At 43.5% G+C, this 18,185-nt stretch overlaps 1 protein-coding gene across 2 annotated transcripts in view; it reads left to right on the top strand.

Moving 5' to 3' along the window:
- The window catches only part of kank3 (KN motif and ankyrin repeat domains 3), a 50,076-nt gene that overhangs the window by 17,223 nt on the left and 14,668 nt on the right, over positions 1-18,185 (top strand). The window contains exons 2-3 of one of the 2 annotated variants that reach the window (XM_080289427.1): positions 17,448-17,503; positions 18,032-18,120. In XM_080289427.1, the coding sequence (XP_080145553.1) occupies positions 18,084-18,120 (37 nt within the window). In that variant the 5' untranslated portion in view covers positions 17,448-17,503; positions 18,032-18,083. The remainder of the gene's footprint in view (positions 1-17,447; positions 17,504-18,031; positions 18,121-18,185) is intronic. The other variant, XM_080289428.1, reaches the window with a different exon arrangement.

Below are 18,185 nucleotides of genomic sequence, written 5' to 3'. Positions count from 1 at the left end.
AATCCTCACATTCAATCACACACGTTTATTGAGATTTCTCACGTGATGTCACTCACACATTGCTTAGGAGTTGTCCATCATATTGGATGTGATACAACCAGTTGTTGCACGGGAAATGCGTATTCTCCGAGCGGTTGGAAGGGGTTCCTGGAGGCTGCTGGCCCCTGCTGGAAGAAGGTACCGCACCTAAAACCTCACCTGATTTAAATGGTTATGTCTAGATTTTCATGGTTGCCGGAAGTTTTTCATGTGTGTCTGAAAATGCTCGCTAGCTATTAGCTGAGCAGTGGCAAAACTTGAAAAAGTGATATGGAGAAGGTTCGCCTTCAAAGTAAAGTTCTTCCTTTTGGCTGTAGCACTAAGACATAACTTTTACTTTGGAGGCAAATCTCCATTTTAGGTTTGTGTTGCACTTTTCACAGTTTCACTATAGCTCAGGGAACAGCTGGTCACTGTTTGTAGACAAGTCTGTCACTTTCATTCAACCTATGATCGCAGCAATAAGCTAACGATCAAAGCAATCACAAGGAGGATTGAGCCAAAGGATTGGAATGCACATTTTTCTCTAATGACAGATGATTGCCATCTGGGCACTCACTGGTCTGTATGTCTGTGTGACTGGATCTTCAGCAGTCATTTTCTTAGTGACTGCCATCAACCTCCACCAGCCTAGTTTTGCCTTCACAGCCAATGGTTGCCAGATGGTTGTGAACCATTTTCTAGACCTGTGTGTCTGGTGTCTTATTCACTTCAACCTACACTGTCGGCATCATTGTTACACATCCAAGTTAAAATCATGTGGTTAATGGTCATGTGTCTGCAAAACCTCAATCCGTGCAACCTGGCTACACAACCAACGAGTGATGTGATGCTGGTGACATTTCCGTCTTTAGCCTGTGGTAAAAACATTGTAGGGATTGGGATTGATTGATGATTTCTAGTAAATGTTGCAGCATTTTTATCAGAATCTTCATCACTTATGAATATGCCTTTTTGGTGGCTCTTTTAAAAAATTGCATTGTTACTAAACCACAATAATTCAAAGGGCGGACACAGTTTGATGTCTTCAAGTGAAAAATTCATAGAACATAAACAGATTTCAATGATCTATCTTTGTCAGTCTAGAGGTTTTAATACTTTTGGATGCAAAAATGGTGGTTTGGTGGTTTTCTCATGTTGTCATAAGTGGTTTATAGCCAATTTATAGAGTTTTAATAATCAGGTCTTGTACCAAAAGGATGGCATAAATTCAGTAAGTAAAAAACAGACTTTCCTTGCCTAAAATCACCTGGCAGATTGCCTCAGGGTCAGCCGCAGGCCATCAATATGTTCGGTGCAGTCATGATCCCTGCACGATGTCCAATTGCATCTTAGTGTGACTACAGCCATAAAGAAGGAGCTAACTGAATCACTGCATTACGGAAAACTGAATTAGAGCCCACAAACATGTATTTTCCAGAGGAGCAGCCCAAAGCAGATGAAGGTGTGTGTAGAGAGACATCTCATAGGCGGTGCATCCTCTGCCTTGTCATTATACCGACCAGCTCCATCAACGATATGCAGAACTATCATAATTTCATCCGGTGAAGGAAATGATAACAGTATGGAGTGTGTTTTAGTAGATTCTGGGCATGAAGCAACAAACACTTGACATCTGGTCTTGTTCTGTAGTTACGACAATCAAACATCTGGAGGCTCCAGTAGCTACTGTTGTGAAGGAGACAAATGGGTCACAGTCTCCTCTTAAACTCAAATCTGTGGACCAGATATCTGGGTCAACTGCAAAAAGGCTTTTAGAGATGTCAAGAGCTGCTTTACTTTCACTGTTCACTTGGCTAGAATAGCAAAGAGCTGAATGGATTACAAAAAAGGGAAATGAGAGAGCGACAGACCTGCAGTTTACATGGAAATAATATGGCTGATTATTGACCCAGATACAAGATTCTACAAGGATTCGGTCTGTTATGATGGGAAGAGTTTGTGTCACCACAGAGGGAGAACAAGGCGTGTTCGGTCTGAAAGGCAACGTGATGTCAGAGCTGGAAACTGACTTATTGAGGGGAAACTTGACTTATGAACGCTGCTTTGTTTTAAAGAGGGACTGACTGGATGCTGCTGCTGCTGCTGGGATACAAAATGGGTGCGGTGCAGGAAGTGTATCTAGTTGTGCCAATACCATCATTGTTTCAGAAATAAACATGCAACATTTATTAATAAGAGATGGGGTCTTAAATCTTTGGAAGAGGAAATCAGCAGGATGACCAACATAAAACAACGATAGCAATCTGTGGTAGGTCCGTCCAAACGGCCCAGACTCTCTCACAGATTGGTTTAGTTGTAGCCGACATGATGGAAGGAGAGCCTTTGGTCAACAGGATGCATCTAAAAGAAGTGAAAGTCTTAACAGGGTTTCTGTAGGTGCCCTACTGGAGCTGACCCTTCCATCACTCTTGCAGGTCTCATGAAGTGCTGGGACCACTGTGTAGTTGTTTCGCAGTCAGAAACACCCCCTAAGCTAATAAAGTAATCTATTTGCTTTTTCACTTCAATTATATTGGAATTTCAAAGAAATCCAAAATCAAGAAACCCTTGTGCAACTTTTGCCAAGAGAGAAAAATCAGTACTCGTGCCCTTTGTTACTGAAGAAAAAGTCCCTATTAATATGCACTCTGCCTTTACAAACATTTCGGAAAGAATGGATCATCCCAAAGGGCTGCAGGCACGATGACAGAGTAGTCATTCCTCTTACTTATCTGAACTCTGCTTAAAATCCCCCATTTGCGGCATATACATAGTTGGTGTATTGTACCAACAGAAATGTACATCACTTGGACCTGAGCACGCCCTAGTGGACTTGCAGATGCGAAAAGTATCATAATTTTTTTTCAGGATGCTGCAGTAAGCCAGTTGGTGAAATTTCTTCCATCCTACATATTCAGTGATCGACAGTAAGTAGTACTACTGCAAAGTGGATGTGTTCAGGAATTCTCAGCAACTACATAAAGTTACAGAGTGGGGTGTGTAACAGTTTCCAACACTCTGCAGACTCGGGAACTGCAGCGCTCCAAACCACCTCTGCTATTAACATCAGCACAGAAACTGGAAGCACACAGCGATGCAGCTCCTGCAGGTGGCCCAGTCCTTTGGTGAATATAAGTTATACGGACACAGATTCCCTGTGTTCAATCTCAGCTTCTGAGGTAACTGGGTTTGGCCGAAGGAGATGAGAAGTTGAGGGCGTGTAATAAGAACCTGTACAAAGTCATTATCAAGTCATCTTGTAGAAACTTCATGAAGTAATAGTCCTGACGGGTTTGAGAGTCGGTAAACAGTCGGTATTTTGACCTTGCATTTGGAGTGACAACGTCCAACAAACCATAATGTTAACGCTTTTAAGGAAACCTAAGGAAGCAGGACACGGTGAGGTATTTAAGAGATCACAGATGGATGAGATCTGACAGAAGTGGAGTCAGTGGGAAGAAGAAGTCATTATTTGATGCCACCATCTGTGGACAGTGTCCGCCCTCTCTCCTTTATTCAGCAGGATCTCTTCAGCTTCAGATCCACCTTTGGAGCGGCTTCGGCTCTCCATGTTCAAAACTCAAGTGCCGCAGTTCCCCCACGACTTTGCTAAATTCACTTTGTGGCTCTTTGAACCTGGAAATGGGGGAGGAAAAAAAAAAAGGCAAGGAGCACGAAAGGGAGTGGAGGGTGAGGGGGTGGGATGGTTTGAAGAAAACAACCAGGCCTCAGAAAACTTTTGGAAAACAGCGTCACAACCAAAGAGGCATAATGCCTCATTGTGGAGGCTGAATGTGCATGATTGTGTGTGTTTGCTGGAGAATCTGGAAGGAAGAGGGAGGGGGAGGCGGGACACATGTGATGTTTGAATTCAACCTGATTGTGAATTTTCAAAAAAATAAAACTTTTTTTTTTGTACACAACAAGATGCGATTGAGGTGAATTTTGTTATTTAGGACACAGGAAATGGCATCTGGCGGCAAAAACCCTGCACAGAGGTGACTGTGTGTCACCGTGAGTGAGAGCGCGCACAAACACTTAAATGCTCGTGTTCTTGCCAAATGTGATAACATGTTACCTAACCTCAGTGTGATGCATCATGTGATGGCGGATTCAGTGCTGGTGTTGGCGGCAGGATACCTCTTTGTGTGTATGTGTTTGTTCAGCTCTCAGCTTTTGCTTGTCGTATGCTTCATGCTTTCCTGCTGCCTTCAGGAAGCAGCTTTCAGGACGGCCTGATGGGTTTCCTGGCAGGACCCTCTACCCCCCTCCCAGTTCCTACTGGGAGACAATAGGAGGTCTCACAGGGCATGGAGGTGTGTGGTGGTGGGAATTTATTGGGGGAGTAGTGGGCTTCCCTTCAGGAAACTTTAGACCTATCCAAGCAGCAGAGAGGCCTCTTGTGTGTGGATGTGTTGAGCTTCATTTTAGTTTCTGTTCAGCCTAAATGTCCTCATGAGGATGAGGACTCCTGTGAAAGAGATTAAGCTCAGGATTAGCAACTGGCTTTAAGTTTCAGATTATCAGATTGGAAGTAAAGATTCTGAAAACGGACCTGTAAACTCTCTAAATGCAGAGTTGATTCTTAAATGGTAATTACAGAAACTCTCACCTCTATTTCAGAAGCTCAAGTTTTTATTAATGTCCATTGAGCTTTGTTTAAAGACATAGTGTGTAAAATCTCATCGCTAGATGTCAGTAGATTGGAAGTCGTAGTCAACTGAGCTCTGTTTTCTTACTTGTTCCAATTCAAGTGCATAATTTTTAGAATAATCTATTTTTGCTGCTGTTAGCCACTGTTAGCTGCTGTTAGTGATTGTTTTGTTTTTGTTTTTTTGAAATGGCTCTAACATTGTTAGATGCTTAGTAAATAAATTACATGATGTGAGAATGTAATCAAAATGTTTTTCAGAGAGAAAGTGTGATTATAGGATATTCAAACATGACATTAGCAGGTTTTAAGCTAATGTTAGCTTAAAACCAGCTATTGTTGTTTAACTGGCTTGTTGTCAGCTGTCCAGTGATGTCTAATCTGATAACAATTTGTCAAGTAATTTCTGCACGTTTCTCACGTTTTAAAGCCCTGACTTCAGTTCATGAGATAAGGCTTAAAGTGAGGAGAAAAAGGATGAGGTGTTGATGAGGGTGGAGGAGGAGGGAAAAATAATGAACCCCTGGAAGATGGCTGCCCCTCCTCGAGCCTGGTCTGTTGGAGGTTTCTACCTGTTAAAAGGGATATTTTGCTTCCCACTGTCGCCAAGTGTTGGCTCTTAGGCACTTGTCTGTTTGTTGGGGTTTTCTCTTTCTTATTGTAGAGCCTGTACCTTACAATATAAAGCAGCGTGAGGTGACTGTTGTTGTTATTTGGTGCTAAAAATAGACTAATGAAGATTGCTGACAAAATCAGGCAGGATGATTCAATTATTATATTCATGGATGTACAGAAAGTGTATTAGTTACCTTCAAACAAGAAGGTAAATAAATTCTAAGCAGCTCTTTTACTCTAGACTATTCTAGCTGTGTGTCTGGAAATGCAAGTTCTTTTGAATCTACAAATGCCTGTAATGCAGTGTAAAAATGCACAGATTAATGGATCAAAACTTGATCCAAACATCATGAAAGTTAAATTATATAATGATAAGTGTATGGTATTCATTCTGGGGTGGATGAGTGTGTGTCTGGTTTTTATCTTTGCTTCTATTAGTCTGTACGTGTTCACATTTCTGAATGAGTTTATTTTTTCTCTTGTGCAAATCAGTCAGACTGTACAAGCTACTGTCAGGGAGAGGATGTTGGCTTTCGTCCCTCTCCCCCTCATCATCAGTCTAGTCGTGTCTCCTCGTCTCTCTCCCTTTTTCTCTCACAGGCCTCCCTTCTCGGGAAAAGGGTGGCGTTGGGGATGAGGTCATTCTTTCAAAACATGGCTCCGATTCTCCAACCAACATGTTTCCTCCTCCATGATCTGGACTGACCAGTGTTCCAGTCCTCGTTAATAACACATCTATGAGTGTGTGCTGGGATTACAGGATACCTCTCCTCTCATGTTCCATGTTTTTTGACAGGGAAAAAATGCAGCAATATTATTCTGTATTTTCCATTTTTGTTGTAGCTTAAAGGTAACTAACATGCTGGGTTGTGTATCCAGTGCAAAGAAGCTCTGACTGATGCAATGAAGCAATTTTGGGAAAGTATAAGATTTTATTCATTACTTTGCTAAGTGGTTACAACTTGAGTGCTAGTTTTTTCATTCAGTTAAATTCAATTACATTTGATTTATATAGCTCCAAATATGTGTTTTATATTGTAGTCGAAAAGATTTGTAACACAGAGGAAACACCTAAAATCAAACAACTCCCTATGAGCAAGTAGTTGACAACAGTGGGAAGGAAAACCTCCTTTTTAGCAGGAGGAAACAATCAAACCAAACTCGGGGAGGGGCAACCATCTGTCATGACTGTTTGGGGGTATATGCTTATGCTTGCAACTTTGTGCATAAATTTTTGCAGGTGATAGATTTCAGGTGTGTTTAGTGGTATGACTGCATGATGGATGTTTAGTTTTACTTTTGAATGTCTTAGAATCAAGCTGTTGTTGTTCTAACATATAGACATATTTTGTACCACATTCTATGATGTACAGTGGATATTCTGATGATTTTAAGTCTTTCATCGTTTACGCTGGCTGGCTCTGAGAGTGTCCCAAACTCGCTGCAGTAGTGTTCTGGATAATGGCCGTCCCCACTCAGAAAATACAGGTGGTGATGTAGAGGTTTTGTCTGAGTGGTCCAAGAGAGTGGACCATCTCCATCTCTTGGAGCCTGTACTCCTATATCAATCAAGTGGCATGATGCTGGTGTTTTCCACTCAGTCATGTCAGCTTACAAAAATCAAGAAATGCACAACAAGCTGTAATGATACCAAAGTGTAGCTTGTGCCAGCAGACAACAGCAGCTGAACAGGTCTTTATGTTTCAAATATATTCAGTAAAAGTAACATAATACATATATTGTAGCACCAGCTGGTGGCTACTTGGACACATTACATGACTGTGTTCTGTAGCTGTTGCACAAAGCTGGCCAAAAAACCCTGTAGTTTACTAGTGCTGATCTGGATTCAAACCAGGAGACAAAACACAATCCTGAAATCAAAAGCTCATGAACTGCACTGCTAGTGTACCCACCGATGCTGCCATTACCTGAGCCAGCCTCTTCCAAATTACAGCACACAATGTTCGTACTTATCAAAAGTATTAGACTCTTTGGTTAAAGATACACGAGTCAAAATTTGTCAAAAGCACCCACAAATACAGGCAGTTGGAGCATTTAATTATTTCCGCTTACAGGTGTTTATTTTTTAAGCGTTTAGTTTCTGTGCACCAGAATAGAGCTCCAGTAGCTATGACTGCAGTTCAGCACCAAATTTTAAGAATTTGTTAAAAACACAGTTTGTTGACATGGGAAGTACTGGAGCTGCTCAGCCACAGAAGCCCATTCCACTGAAGCTCCCAGTGTGCAGTTTCTGTGCTGATGTTAATACCAGAGGAGGTTTGGAGCGCTGCAGTTATTGAGTTTTCAGAGTGTTGGTGACAAAGTATGTGCCTCAGCTCTTGGTGATGTGCTGTTACTTGATGTAGTCGGACATTTTGCGGCTGAGTTGCTGTAAATCCTAAACAATTCCATTTTGTAGTAATACTCCTTATGCCTTGCAACAAAGCTGACTTTGTTGCAAGGCATGTCATTACAGTACCATGCTTTAATTCAGTGAATTTTCTAGAATGACTCATTGTTTCAGGAATGTGTCTAAAAGCAGATTGTGTGGTGCTTGATTTTATAAACCTGAATTCAGAGATTGAAGGATGTGACCCTCAGTTTGTGATGTTTTGTGAATAAATTGACAAGTTTGTTCACTGAAACTTGTAGTGTGACATTTGAGATGTGTTGTATTGTTTTAAAACTTTTACATTCAGACAAGCAATAATCAAAAATTAGCCAAACCAACAACAACAAAAAACATTTATCTAAAATAAATTAATGGTAGGACCTAGGATGCTGCATTGCATGTGTTGAGAAGGTTACTTTTGGAAAGTAATAGCTTACTTTAGATAAGCTAATAGATAATTTCCACAGCCTGTCTTTATCTTGTCTTCCTTCTCACATCACAACCTGTTGCAGCAGACTGCCGCCCCTCCCTGAGCCTGGTTCTGTGGGAGGTTTCTTCCTGTTAAAAGGGAGTTTTTCCTTCCCACTGTCGCCAAAGTGCTTGCTCATACAATTGTTGGGTTTTTCTCTGTATGTATTATTGTAGGGTCTACCTTACAATATAAAGCACCTTGAGGCGATATTTGTTGTGATTTGGCGCTGTATAAATAAAATTGAATTGAATAGATTAGATTAATAATCCCCTGTGAAAATGGATTTAATTATTTTGGAGTAATTAACAGCTAATTTGATCACTTGTTTAAGTAATGCCTTATTTAAACAGGAAGGTCCTCTCTAGGTTGACCTGCATTGTTAAAACAAAACCATGTCATAAACAAAATACTGCTGAATTTCCTGCACTGAAACACATTCTTGTCTGCCGTGCTCGTGACCAGCTGGCCACGTTCTCAGACTCCGGTTTCAGAGCAGTGGGCACCAATTTCATTGGCAGATGTGAAATTCGAAGAAGACAAAAGAACAAAAGCAATGCACTAAACTGCACAGTTAAAACAACAACAACAAAAACACCCTAAAAGTTATCAGTGGTGTGAAAACAATCACTTTTGAGCTGTTTAAAACGGTGTCACAGCTGTATATCTTTGTGTATACGGTGTGTTTTGTGCCAGCCTCAGACTCTGCGTGTGTGTTTGAGAGTGTGAAAGACTTGACAGCGGGGCTCTCAGCTGGTTAGGGCTCGGGGTGTAGAGGGAAGGAATGCAGCTTCTTTCTGCAGTCTGTAATTTGCTGTCATCAAATCAGAGAGAAAAACAGCAACACATGAGAGGAGCCGAGGGAAGTGTGTGTGTGTGTGTGTGTGTGTGTGTGTGTGTGTGTGTGTGTGTGTGTGTGTGTGTGTGTGTGTGTCTTGTGGATAGCTGGGGGTGAGAAGAAGGGAAAAGTCATGTGAGAAGGGTTAAGATGAGGAAGACAAGAGCTGGGAAACGAAGAGGAGCAGGGAGGAAATGAAGGGAGCCGTGGAGGAAGAAGTGAGAAAGAGGAGACTTGCCCGTTGACTCTTGTTTTAACAATCTAATGAACTTGCAGCGCAATGGGTGACTCTCTTTAATGAGTAATGCCTCAGCATGCCTCAGCATTCAATGTGGTGTTGATTTTCGGGAGTAAAAGTCTCCTTTTTTTGTTTTTTACTTTCTGAATGGCGCCTCTTACAGCAGCTGCTTGTTTACAGTATTTTCTTCAGTTTGTTTTCTGTGTTGCTCCGTATGGTAAACAAATTATCTGAAGTGGAAGCATTTCTGAAGGAATTGTATTAACTTGGTTGCGTCACTAGTGTCAGCCTTGAACTGTTAAGCCAACAATTTAAGCATGGAAAACGCACTATTTTCAAGGAGTGTCCTTTCTTCTATTCAGCAAGTTAAAACAGCCCTACTGAACATGTAATCCAACAGCTTCACATTAGTAAATATGGACATAATACCACAGTCTGCAAGGAGGAGGAAAATATACAACACACAGCACTGCGACTCATACCTAACTGGATTCAATAACAACAGGCTAACTGAACCTTACTAAAGCAAACAACACTGAGACTCAATTTGTGAACTGCAGACAAGTGCTCAGACAAAAACTGTAGGTAGGATTACATGTTACTAAAAGTGACCGCTGAATCGAGATTTCTGTGACTTGTTTTTGAGCTCTGCTTAGCTTGTGTTTGGTTTTAAACAAAGCCAATACAAAAACTCAAAGTACTGCTCTCTGCTTTGGTCGAGGCCACATCTTTAAAAAGCTTTTGTGTGGCTTTTGTCCGATTGGCACAGATACTGCAGCGTTGTGTTTGCTGTGGTCTGGGAGTCAAATGTGGCTGAAACACTGAGGGGAACCTGAAGCCCGTACTACTTAGCCAGGTAACTTAAGAAGTTCATACATTAAAGTCTTTTGTTTTTTCCTAACTTTTTTCTTTCTAGACTAAATATTATAACATATTACAGAGTTAGTTAATAATGTATAACAAAATAGCTCTAATAGATACAAATGGCTCTGCTTCTAAATATCCCAGTATATTGCACAAATTGGATATATATGTGGTTAACACTGAGGTGCCCCTCTTATCATGTGGTACTTTTTTTCCGTAGAGGATGTGTATACTTGTGCATTATATGGAGGAATTCTACGGGCAGGAATAATTTCCTGTGTGTGATGCATTTGGGTAATCTCGGTCTCTCACTGAACGCGCTCCTGTGATTGGCCAGCACGTCATGGAGTGGGTGGGAGGTGTTGTCCAGCATTGTCCTTATTTTTTGACAACATCCACCTCTCTGACATCATCTCAAGGGAGTCCAGCTCCATCGCCACAGTTTGAGTCTGTTGGCATCTGCGACCCTCAACCTGCCACAACAGACTCTCAGAGAATCTTGAACATTGTCTGACAGATGTTAAGACGTCAGCTGCTTCAGAAAACAGAGTGTAGAGTGCAGTGGTGTTTATTGTCAATATGTACTCTGTTGTATTTATGAACCTCAAACAGGAAATTTGTTCATACTTGTCTACGGCGGGTCTGTAACCTCTGTACAGTCTATGAACTAACTTTCTTAAGTGACCAGCGTCATTGCCCACGTATATTGTACATGTTCATAACCATGCGGTTAGTTTAAATGCATTATATGCCTTACACTGAGGCGATGTTTGCTGATAAATGATCTCACTGACAGATTCAAAAACTGTGGGTTTCCAGGAATTCCCAGGAGGAATTGGTGGTGCTGAACAGGCCAATTACAGGAGTGGCGGGCTGCGTTGAGCCAATGCTGACGTGCTGCTGGTAGACCTGTCCATGTTTGTGACTGGTCAGATGCCAATGCCAAATTTCTTTCATGGCAATGAGCTTGCAGCTAGATTAACAAACCCTGGGTTAACTATTGATAACCGCTTTCGTGTGACCGCTTAGCCTGATTGTGGATGTTGGGGAAAGTGAAGCCTGATAAGGAAAAAAAAAAAGATATTGTTGAACTTGCTTTGTAGTACAGGACCCAAAGCAGTGGGTGATATGAAACGTTTATCAGTACTGCATTCTTTCTTCTCTTTGCACTGAAGGTTCTTACTATCAAGTCCGAGACAACAACCTCTGACAAGATTTGGAATAGTTAGTCAGCAGCCTGTGTGAATGTTTACGGGCTTTTCTTTGACAGTAAAAGGTGTATGTGTGTGTGTGCGTGTGTGTGTTATAGTCTGAGCTGTCAGATGATGTGTGTGTGTGTGTTTATAGGTTATCAGCAGTCTGCCAGCTAGAAGGACGACTGGCGTGCTTCAACAGCGTGTGTTAGGAATGTGCTTGAGGCTACTGAAAAACGTCTGTGTGTGTGTGTTTGTGCATGGCTACAACAGTGTGTGTTGTAAACTAAATGAATGACTACGTGTATTCTAAAGTTTTGATTGTGTGTGTGGGTCAGGTTGCTGTATTCAACTTCCTGTATCCAGTCTTTGCTTTAAATCTGAAACACACCAAAACAAGGTTTGTGCCAGTAACACTGACCATCTCAGACGCCAGCCACTATCACCTGTGATAGTGGCATGTGCGTCAGTGCTGTTAGACATAAACACTGTGACAAAGTGGGATTACATGACTTACTTCTCACTTCTCTAAGAGCGAGGAAGCAAAGGTGTATCCAATGTGCACGTCTTTTGATGTGTTTTTATGTATATGCTGCGCCTCAACATCCATCCATCCATCCATCCTCATCCGCTTTGTCCGGGGCCGGGTCGCGGGGGCAGCGGCCTAAGCAAAGAGGCCCAGACCTCCCTCTCCCCAGCCACCTCCTCCAGCTTATCCGGGGGAATACCAAGGCGTTCCCAGGCCAGCCGAGAGATATAATCTCTCCAGCATGTCCTGGGTCTGCCCCGGGGCCTCCTCCCGGTGGGACATGCCTGGAACACCTCACCCAGGAGGCGCCCAGGGGGCATCCTTGTCAGATGCCCGTACCACCTCAGCTGGCTCCTTTCGATGTGGAGCAGCAGCTGCTCTACTCTGAGCCCCTCCCGGATGGCCGAACTTCTCACCCTATCTCTAAGGGAGAGGCCAGCCACCCTTCGGAGGAAGCTCATTTCTGCCGCTTGTATCCGCGATCTCGTTCTTTCGGTCACTACCCACAGCTCGTGGCCATAGGTGAGGGTAGGGACGTAGATCGACCGGTAAATTGAGAGCTTCGCTTTTACACTCAGCTCCCTCTTCACCACGACGGACCGGTGCAGCGTCCGCATTACTGCAGCTGCAGCCCCAATCCGTCTGTCGATCTCCGGCTCCCTTCTCCCATCACTCGCGAACAAGACCCCGAGATACTTGAACTCCTCCACTTGGGGCAGGAACTCATCCCCGACCCGGAGTGGGCACTCCACCCTTTTCCGGCTGAGAACCATGGCCTCAGATTTGGAGGTGCTGATCCTCATTCCCGCTGCTTCACACTCGGCTGCGAACCGTTCCAGTGCGAGCTGGAGGCCCTCACCCGATGAAGCCAACAGAACCACATCATCTGCAAAAATCAGAGATGAGATTCTGAGGCCACCAAAGCGAAAGCCCTCCGCCACTTGGCTGCGCCTAGAAATCCTGTCCATAAAAATTATGAACAGAACCGGAGACAAAGGGCAGCCCTGGCGGAGCCCATCACCCACCGGGAACGAGTCCGACTTATTGCCGGCAATGCGAACCAAGCTCTTGCAACGGTTGTATAGGGATCGAATGGCCCGTAGCAATGGGCCAGACTCCCCATATTCCCGCAACACCTCCCACAGGACACCCCGAGGGACACGGTCGAATGCCTTCTCCAAGTCCACAAAACACATGTAGACTGGTTGGGCAAACTCCCATGCACCCTCAAGTATCCTGGAGAGGATAAAGAGCTGGTCCAGTGTTCCGCGACCAGGACGAAAACCGCATTGTTCCTCCTGTATCCGAGGTTCGACTAACGGACGAACTCTCCTTTCCAGCACCCTGGCATAGACTTTCCCAGGGAGGCTGAGGAGTGTGATCCCCCTGTAGTTGGAACACACCCTCCGGTCCCCTTTCTTAAAGGACCACCACCCCGGTCTGCCAGTCCACAGGTACTGCCCCTGATCTCCACGCAACATTGCAGAGGCGTGTCAACCAGGACAGCCCTACAACGTCCAGAGCCTTCAGGAACTCGGGGCGGACCTCATCAACACCAGGGGCTCTGCCACCAAGGAGTTGTTTAACTGCCTCAGTGACCTCGCCCCCGGAAATTGGCAGGTCATTCCCCTCATCCCCAGACTCTGCTTCCTCCTCGGAAGACGTGTCAGTGGGATTAAGGAGGTCCTCGAAGTATTCCTTCCACCGCCTGACAATTTTCTCAGTCGACGTCAGCAGCGCTCCGCCAGCACTATACACAGTGCAGGTAGAACACCGCTTTCCCCTCCTGAGACGTCTGACGGTTTGCCAGAATCTCTTCGAGGCAGTCCGAAAGTCTTTTTCCATTGCCTCTCCGAACTCCTCCCACACCCGAGTTTTTGCTTCAGCCACTGCCCGAGCCGCATTCCTCTTGGCCTGTCGATACCTGTCGGCTGCCTCCGGAGTCCCACAGGCTAACCAAGCCCGATAGGACTCCTTCTTCAGCCTAGTGGCTCCCTTCACCTCTGGTGTCCACCATTTGGTTCGGGGATTACCACCACGGCAGGCACCAACCACCTTGCGGCCGCAGCTCAATGCAGCAGCTTCGGCAATGGAGACGCTGAACATGGTCCATTCGGACTCAATGTCCCCAGTCTCCCTCGGAATGCTGTTGAAGCTCTGCCGGAGGTGTGCGTTGAAGATCTCGCGGACTGGGGCCTCTGCTAGACGTTCCCAGCACACCCTCACTACGCGTTTAGGTGCACCAGGTCTGTCCAGCGTCTTCCCCCGCCACCTGATCCAACTCACCACCAGGTGGTGATCAGTTGATAGCTCAGCCCCTCTCTTTACCCGAGTGTCCAGAACATATGGTCGCAGGTCTGCTGATACGATTACAAAATCAATCATCGACCTACGGCCTAGAGCGTCCTGGTGCCACGTGCACTTATGGACACTCTTATGTTCGAACAGGGTGTTCGTTATGGCCAAACTGTGATTAGCACAGAAGTCCAATAACAGAGCACCGCTCTGGTTCAGATCAGGGAGGCCGTTCCTCCCAATCACGCCCCTCCAGGTCTCGCTGTCGTTACCCACGTGAGCATTGAAGTCTCCCAGCAGGACAACAGAGTCTCCAGGTGGAGCACCCTCCAGCACCCCCCCCCAGGGACTCTAAGAAGGCTGGGTACTCTGAACTGCCACTCGGCGCATAAGCGCAGATGACAGTCAGGGCCCGTTCCCCGACCCTAAGGCGCAGGGAACAAACCCTCTCGTCCACCGGGAAAAACCGCAACGTACCAGCAGCAAGCCGAGGGGATATTAGGATACCCACCCCAGCCCGCCGCCTCTCACCAAGGGCAACTCCAGACTGACACAGAGTCCAGCCCCTCTCCAGGAGACTGGTTCCAGAGCCCAAGCCATGTGTAGAGGTGAGCCCGACTATATCTAGCCGGTACCTCTCAACCTCACGCACTAACTCAGGCTCCTTCCCCACCAGAGAGGTGACATTCCATGTCCCTACCTCAACATGTCATAGTTTATTCATGCAGTAGCACAGTGAGATGCAATATAATGGATCATCTGATTGGTGTAAATTTAACACTGTAGATTGGGCAGGCCAATTTAGTGCAACATGTTGTAGGTAATAACGATGCAAGTAGGTAAATGGTCTGAGAAGCAACGTATACACCGATGCATTAGGTTTAAAAAAAAAAAAAAGTAAATATTAAAAGTAATAACAGTAATACAGCCATTGGTAATTATTAACTTACTAATCTAACAGCGTTATATGTAAAACTTTCACCAGGCTATTAGTGATTGTAATCCATCTATGTATGAATGATGGGCAACAAACTTTGACATTTTCATTAGAGATGGCACGATACCACTTTTTTATGTCCGATACCGATACCGATATCATAAATTTGGATATCTGCCGATACCGATATGAATCCGATATAGTGTTTTTTAATCAACAAAACTGTTTTTTAAAATATCTTGCTGCATTTTGCAAGTCTGCAAGTTCATACTCAAGTTTAAAACAACAACTACACTAAAGCTATTCTGTTATACCTGTATACAAAAAAAATATTTCATAGTTCAGCAATACTGATCAATCTAATAAACTTAGACCTACACCATCCTCCCTATTCTGGTATTTTAAAGAGTACTTAGCGTAAATATTAAGCAACCTAACTAATAGGGTTCCAACTCCCAGCAACAACAAAAATAAATAAATAAAAAATAGGGAACCACCCCTCACGCTCCACCTCATGATGCTTAATCAACGTAATCAACCTTAATTTGATGCAGTGTGAAAAAAAATGCACAGAAATCAATTATTTTTCAAGAAATATTAAATAGATTCAACATCTTTCTTCAACAAAATTGCAGACTGCACAGATGGTACCTTCCCAAAGGAAAATGTACTATAGCTTACTAGGGTATATATATTAGACTTAATAGTCACTATATACAGTAATTGACTTCTATTCATTTTACATCAAATTAAAACTTTGGGTGTCAGATAATTATTTATTAAAAGCTAGACATTTTAAATGAGAATAAGAAAGAAAAGTATGTCTTTGTGCCCCCTTTTCCCAGTTAATGCCCTATCGGCCCCCCTGGCTAAACTTTGCTAGATCCGCCCCTGCACAGTTACCAGCCGTCAGCTACGTAGAAAAAGATCCTGGTGTAGAAAGTAATATTAAATAAATTGTAACAACAGCTGATCAAGCTTAAACGTGCTGCTGTTGTTCAGCCGCTGGTTAGCTCTTTCTGGCGCAAAGTGGGCCAAAAACAAACAAAAGAGACTCACAACAGAAAAGCCGATCAGCTGATCATTTAAGCAGTTTCACGATTGAAGTAGCAGCCGGAGAGCGAGAGGCAGTCGCTCGTTAAGCTTAACGTGGGAATGCTTTACAAACATTCAGAGATGGACTTACACACTTGCTTTACTTCTCTCGGGATAACTTTGTCGGAGATGAAATGCCAGGTTGCTAGCGAAGCTCCAAATGCTATCCAGACCACCGACAGGTCCCGCATGCCACAGCTGCTCTATCACGTGATCCATACTGCTCCGACGTTCTGAGGCGAGTTACGGCGTGTTGCAAGTTTTGTGAGGTGCTTTCGTGATATTTAATGGATCGGATTACATTTTTTATTTTTCTCCGATATCCGATCCAGTAATTTAGGTCAGTATCGGACCGATACCGATACGTAATATCGGATCGGTCCATCTCTAATTTTCATACCAGTGTGAAGGCTCCCAGCTTTGATTTCATTTCATTTATATGGCAGAAACACTGCTAACTGATCAACAATTAAAAAAAAAAAACAACTAAATGGATGGATAAATAAAATTCATGAACGAACAAAGAGATGCAAGTGAAGGAAGTGAGGGGACATGTTGGTGTATTAAAAAACAATCGTAGACATGGACTCAATGCCGGCCTCAACTGTTTGACATTAACTCATCAGACTGTAATCAGAGTTGGCTTTCTCCACAGAACAACTTTTGAATTTTATAATAGTTTATTGTTTTGTGTAAAATCTCTCATTTCTGTGCGCATCAGTTGGTGGTGAGCTTAGCCGGTTTCTAGTCTAAAAGCGAACTCTTTCTGCAATGCAAATTCTTATTGCATCACTAATTATCTCTTTGTTTGAAATGAACGTTTTTCTTTTTGCCTTGACTATTTATTGGTGGGAAGTAGCAACATCCTGTAGCATTGTAGTGACAGAGTGAGGCTTGAAAACAAAAAATCCACTTCCTGTATGGCATTCCTGCTCTTTCTGTCTCCTTTCCTGTCTGCTTCACTGTCCTATTCAGCAAGAAAGGTTGAAATGCCCAAAAACAAACCAAAAAGAAAATACCTGCGAGAGAGTGCATTCTGATCTGTATCATAGCAGTGTTTGTGTGGTAGATTAACAGGAAAAAAGACAAAGCTGTAGAACAGCTTCCTCGGTATTGACCCACCATTTTTCCCAGTATGCTCTCACTGAAGGTTGTGTGTGGCATTTGGTCACTGTAAAAGCCAGATGTGATGATTCACATCATTTTCATCTTCAGCAAACTGATACAGAAATGTTGACTCATCAGTTTATTCAGTTCTCCTCTGTTGTGACAGAAGTTGTTTATGATGATAATTGATGTCTGTCTCACAGGGCTGTGTGAAGCAGGGAGGACGAACGACCTGAGCTCCAGCTGCATGAATTAATCAGTGAGTGGCTGACAGAGATTAACCTCTTTAACACACTGTTTTAAGCTTCACTTTTACGTTTTTCCTTTGTAATTGGTGTCCAAAATTCAGAGTTTTCCACATGCTGTTTGGACCTAGGAGCTTTTCTGCAGCACAGGAAGCATTTTATATTTCCCGAGGAAGAATCAGTTAGTAACAGCAGAGACAGCTACTGTGGCTAAACAAAGAAACCTCTCTTAAAAAGGCTGACTAACAGCAACTAACTACGAGATGGGTTTAACTGAATTAGTTAAAGTGAAAGACGGGGATTCGCAATCTTTTGAATTCAGTCACAGGTTGTTACACGTTCTTACAACTCATAAAAGACGATCCTCTGCGCTTGGTCTAAAAATTTTACCAATTAAGAAAAAAAACAAAACATGGGAAAGTCTAAATTCTACTTGCAGAAACTTACTTCTGCAATACTTTATAGCTTCCTTTATTTCCACTGGTCTTGGTTCAAGGTCATCTATAACAAATGCATTCATGTTGATCTGTTTTTTCTTTAAGCCAGGTGTTGATTCAAAGCTGTGTGCGTGCTGAAAGGTCCTCGTCCTGAAAAATGACTCAGTCTGTGCAAGTTAACCCAAAGCTGCCTGGTAAGAAACTCCATAAAGAAGTCTCTGTTATTGAAATTAAAGCTTACTGTCAAATGTAATTGTGT

Source organism: Astatotilapia calliptera, chromosome 15, assembly GCF_964374335.1.
Source record: "Astatotilapia calliptera chromosome 15, fAstCal68.1, whole genome shotgun sequence".
Lineage (NCBI taxonomy): Eukaryota > Metazoa > Chordata > Actinopteri > Cichliformes > Cichlidae > Astatotilapia > Astatotilapia calliptera.
The sequence above is the reverse complement of the archived record's forward strand: the minus strand, read 5'-3'. Positions and strand labels throughout refer to the sequence as shown.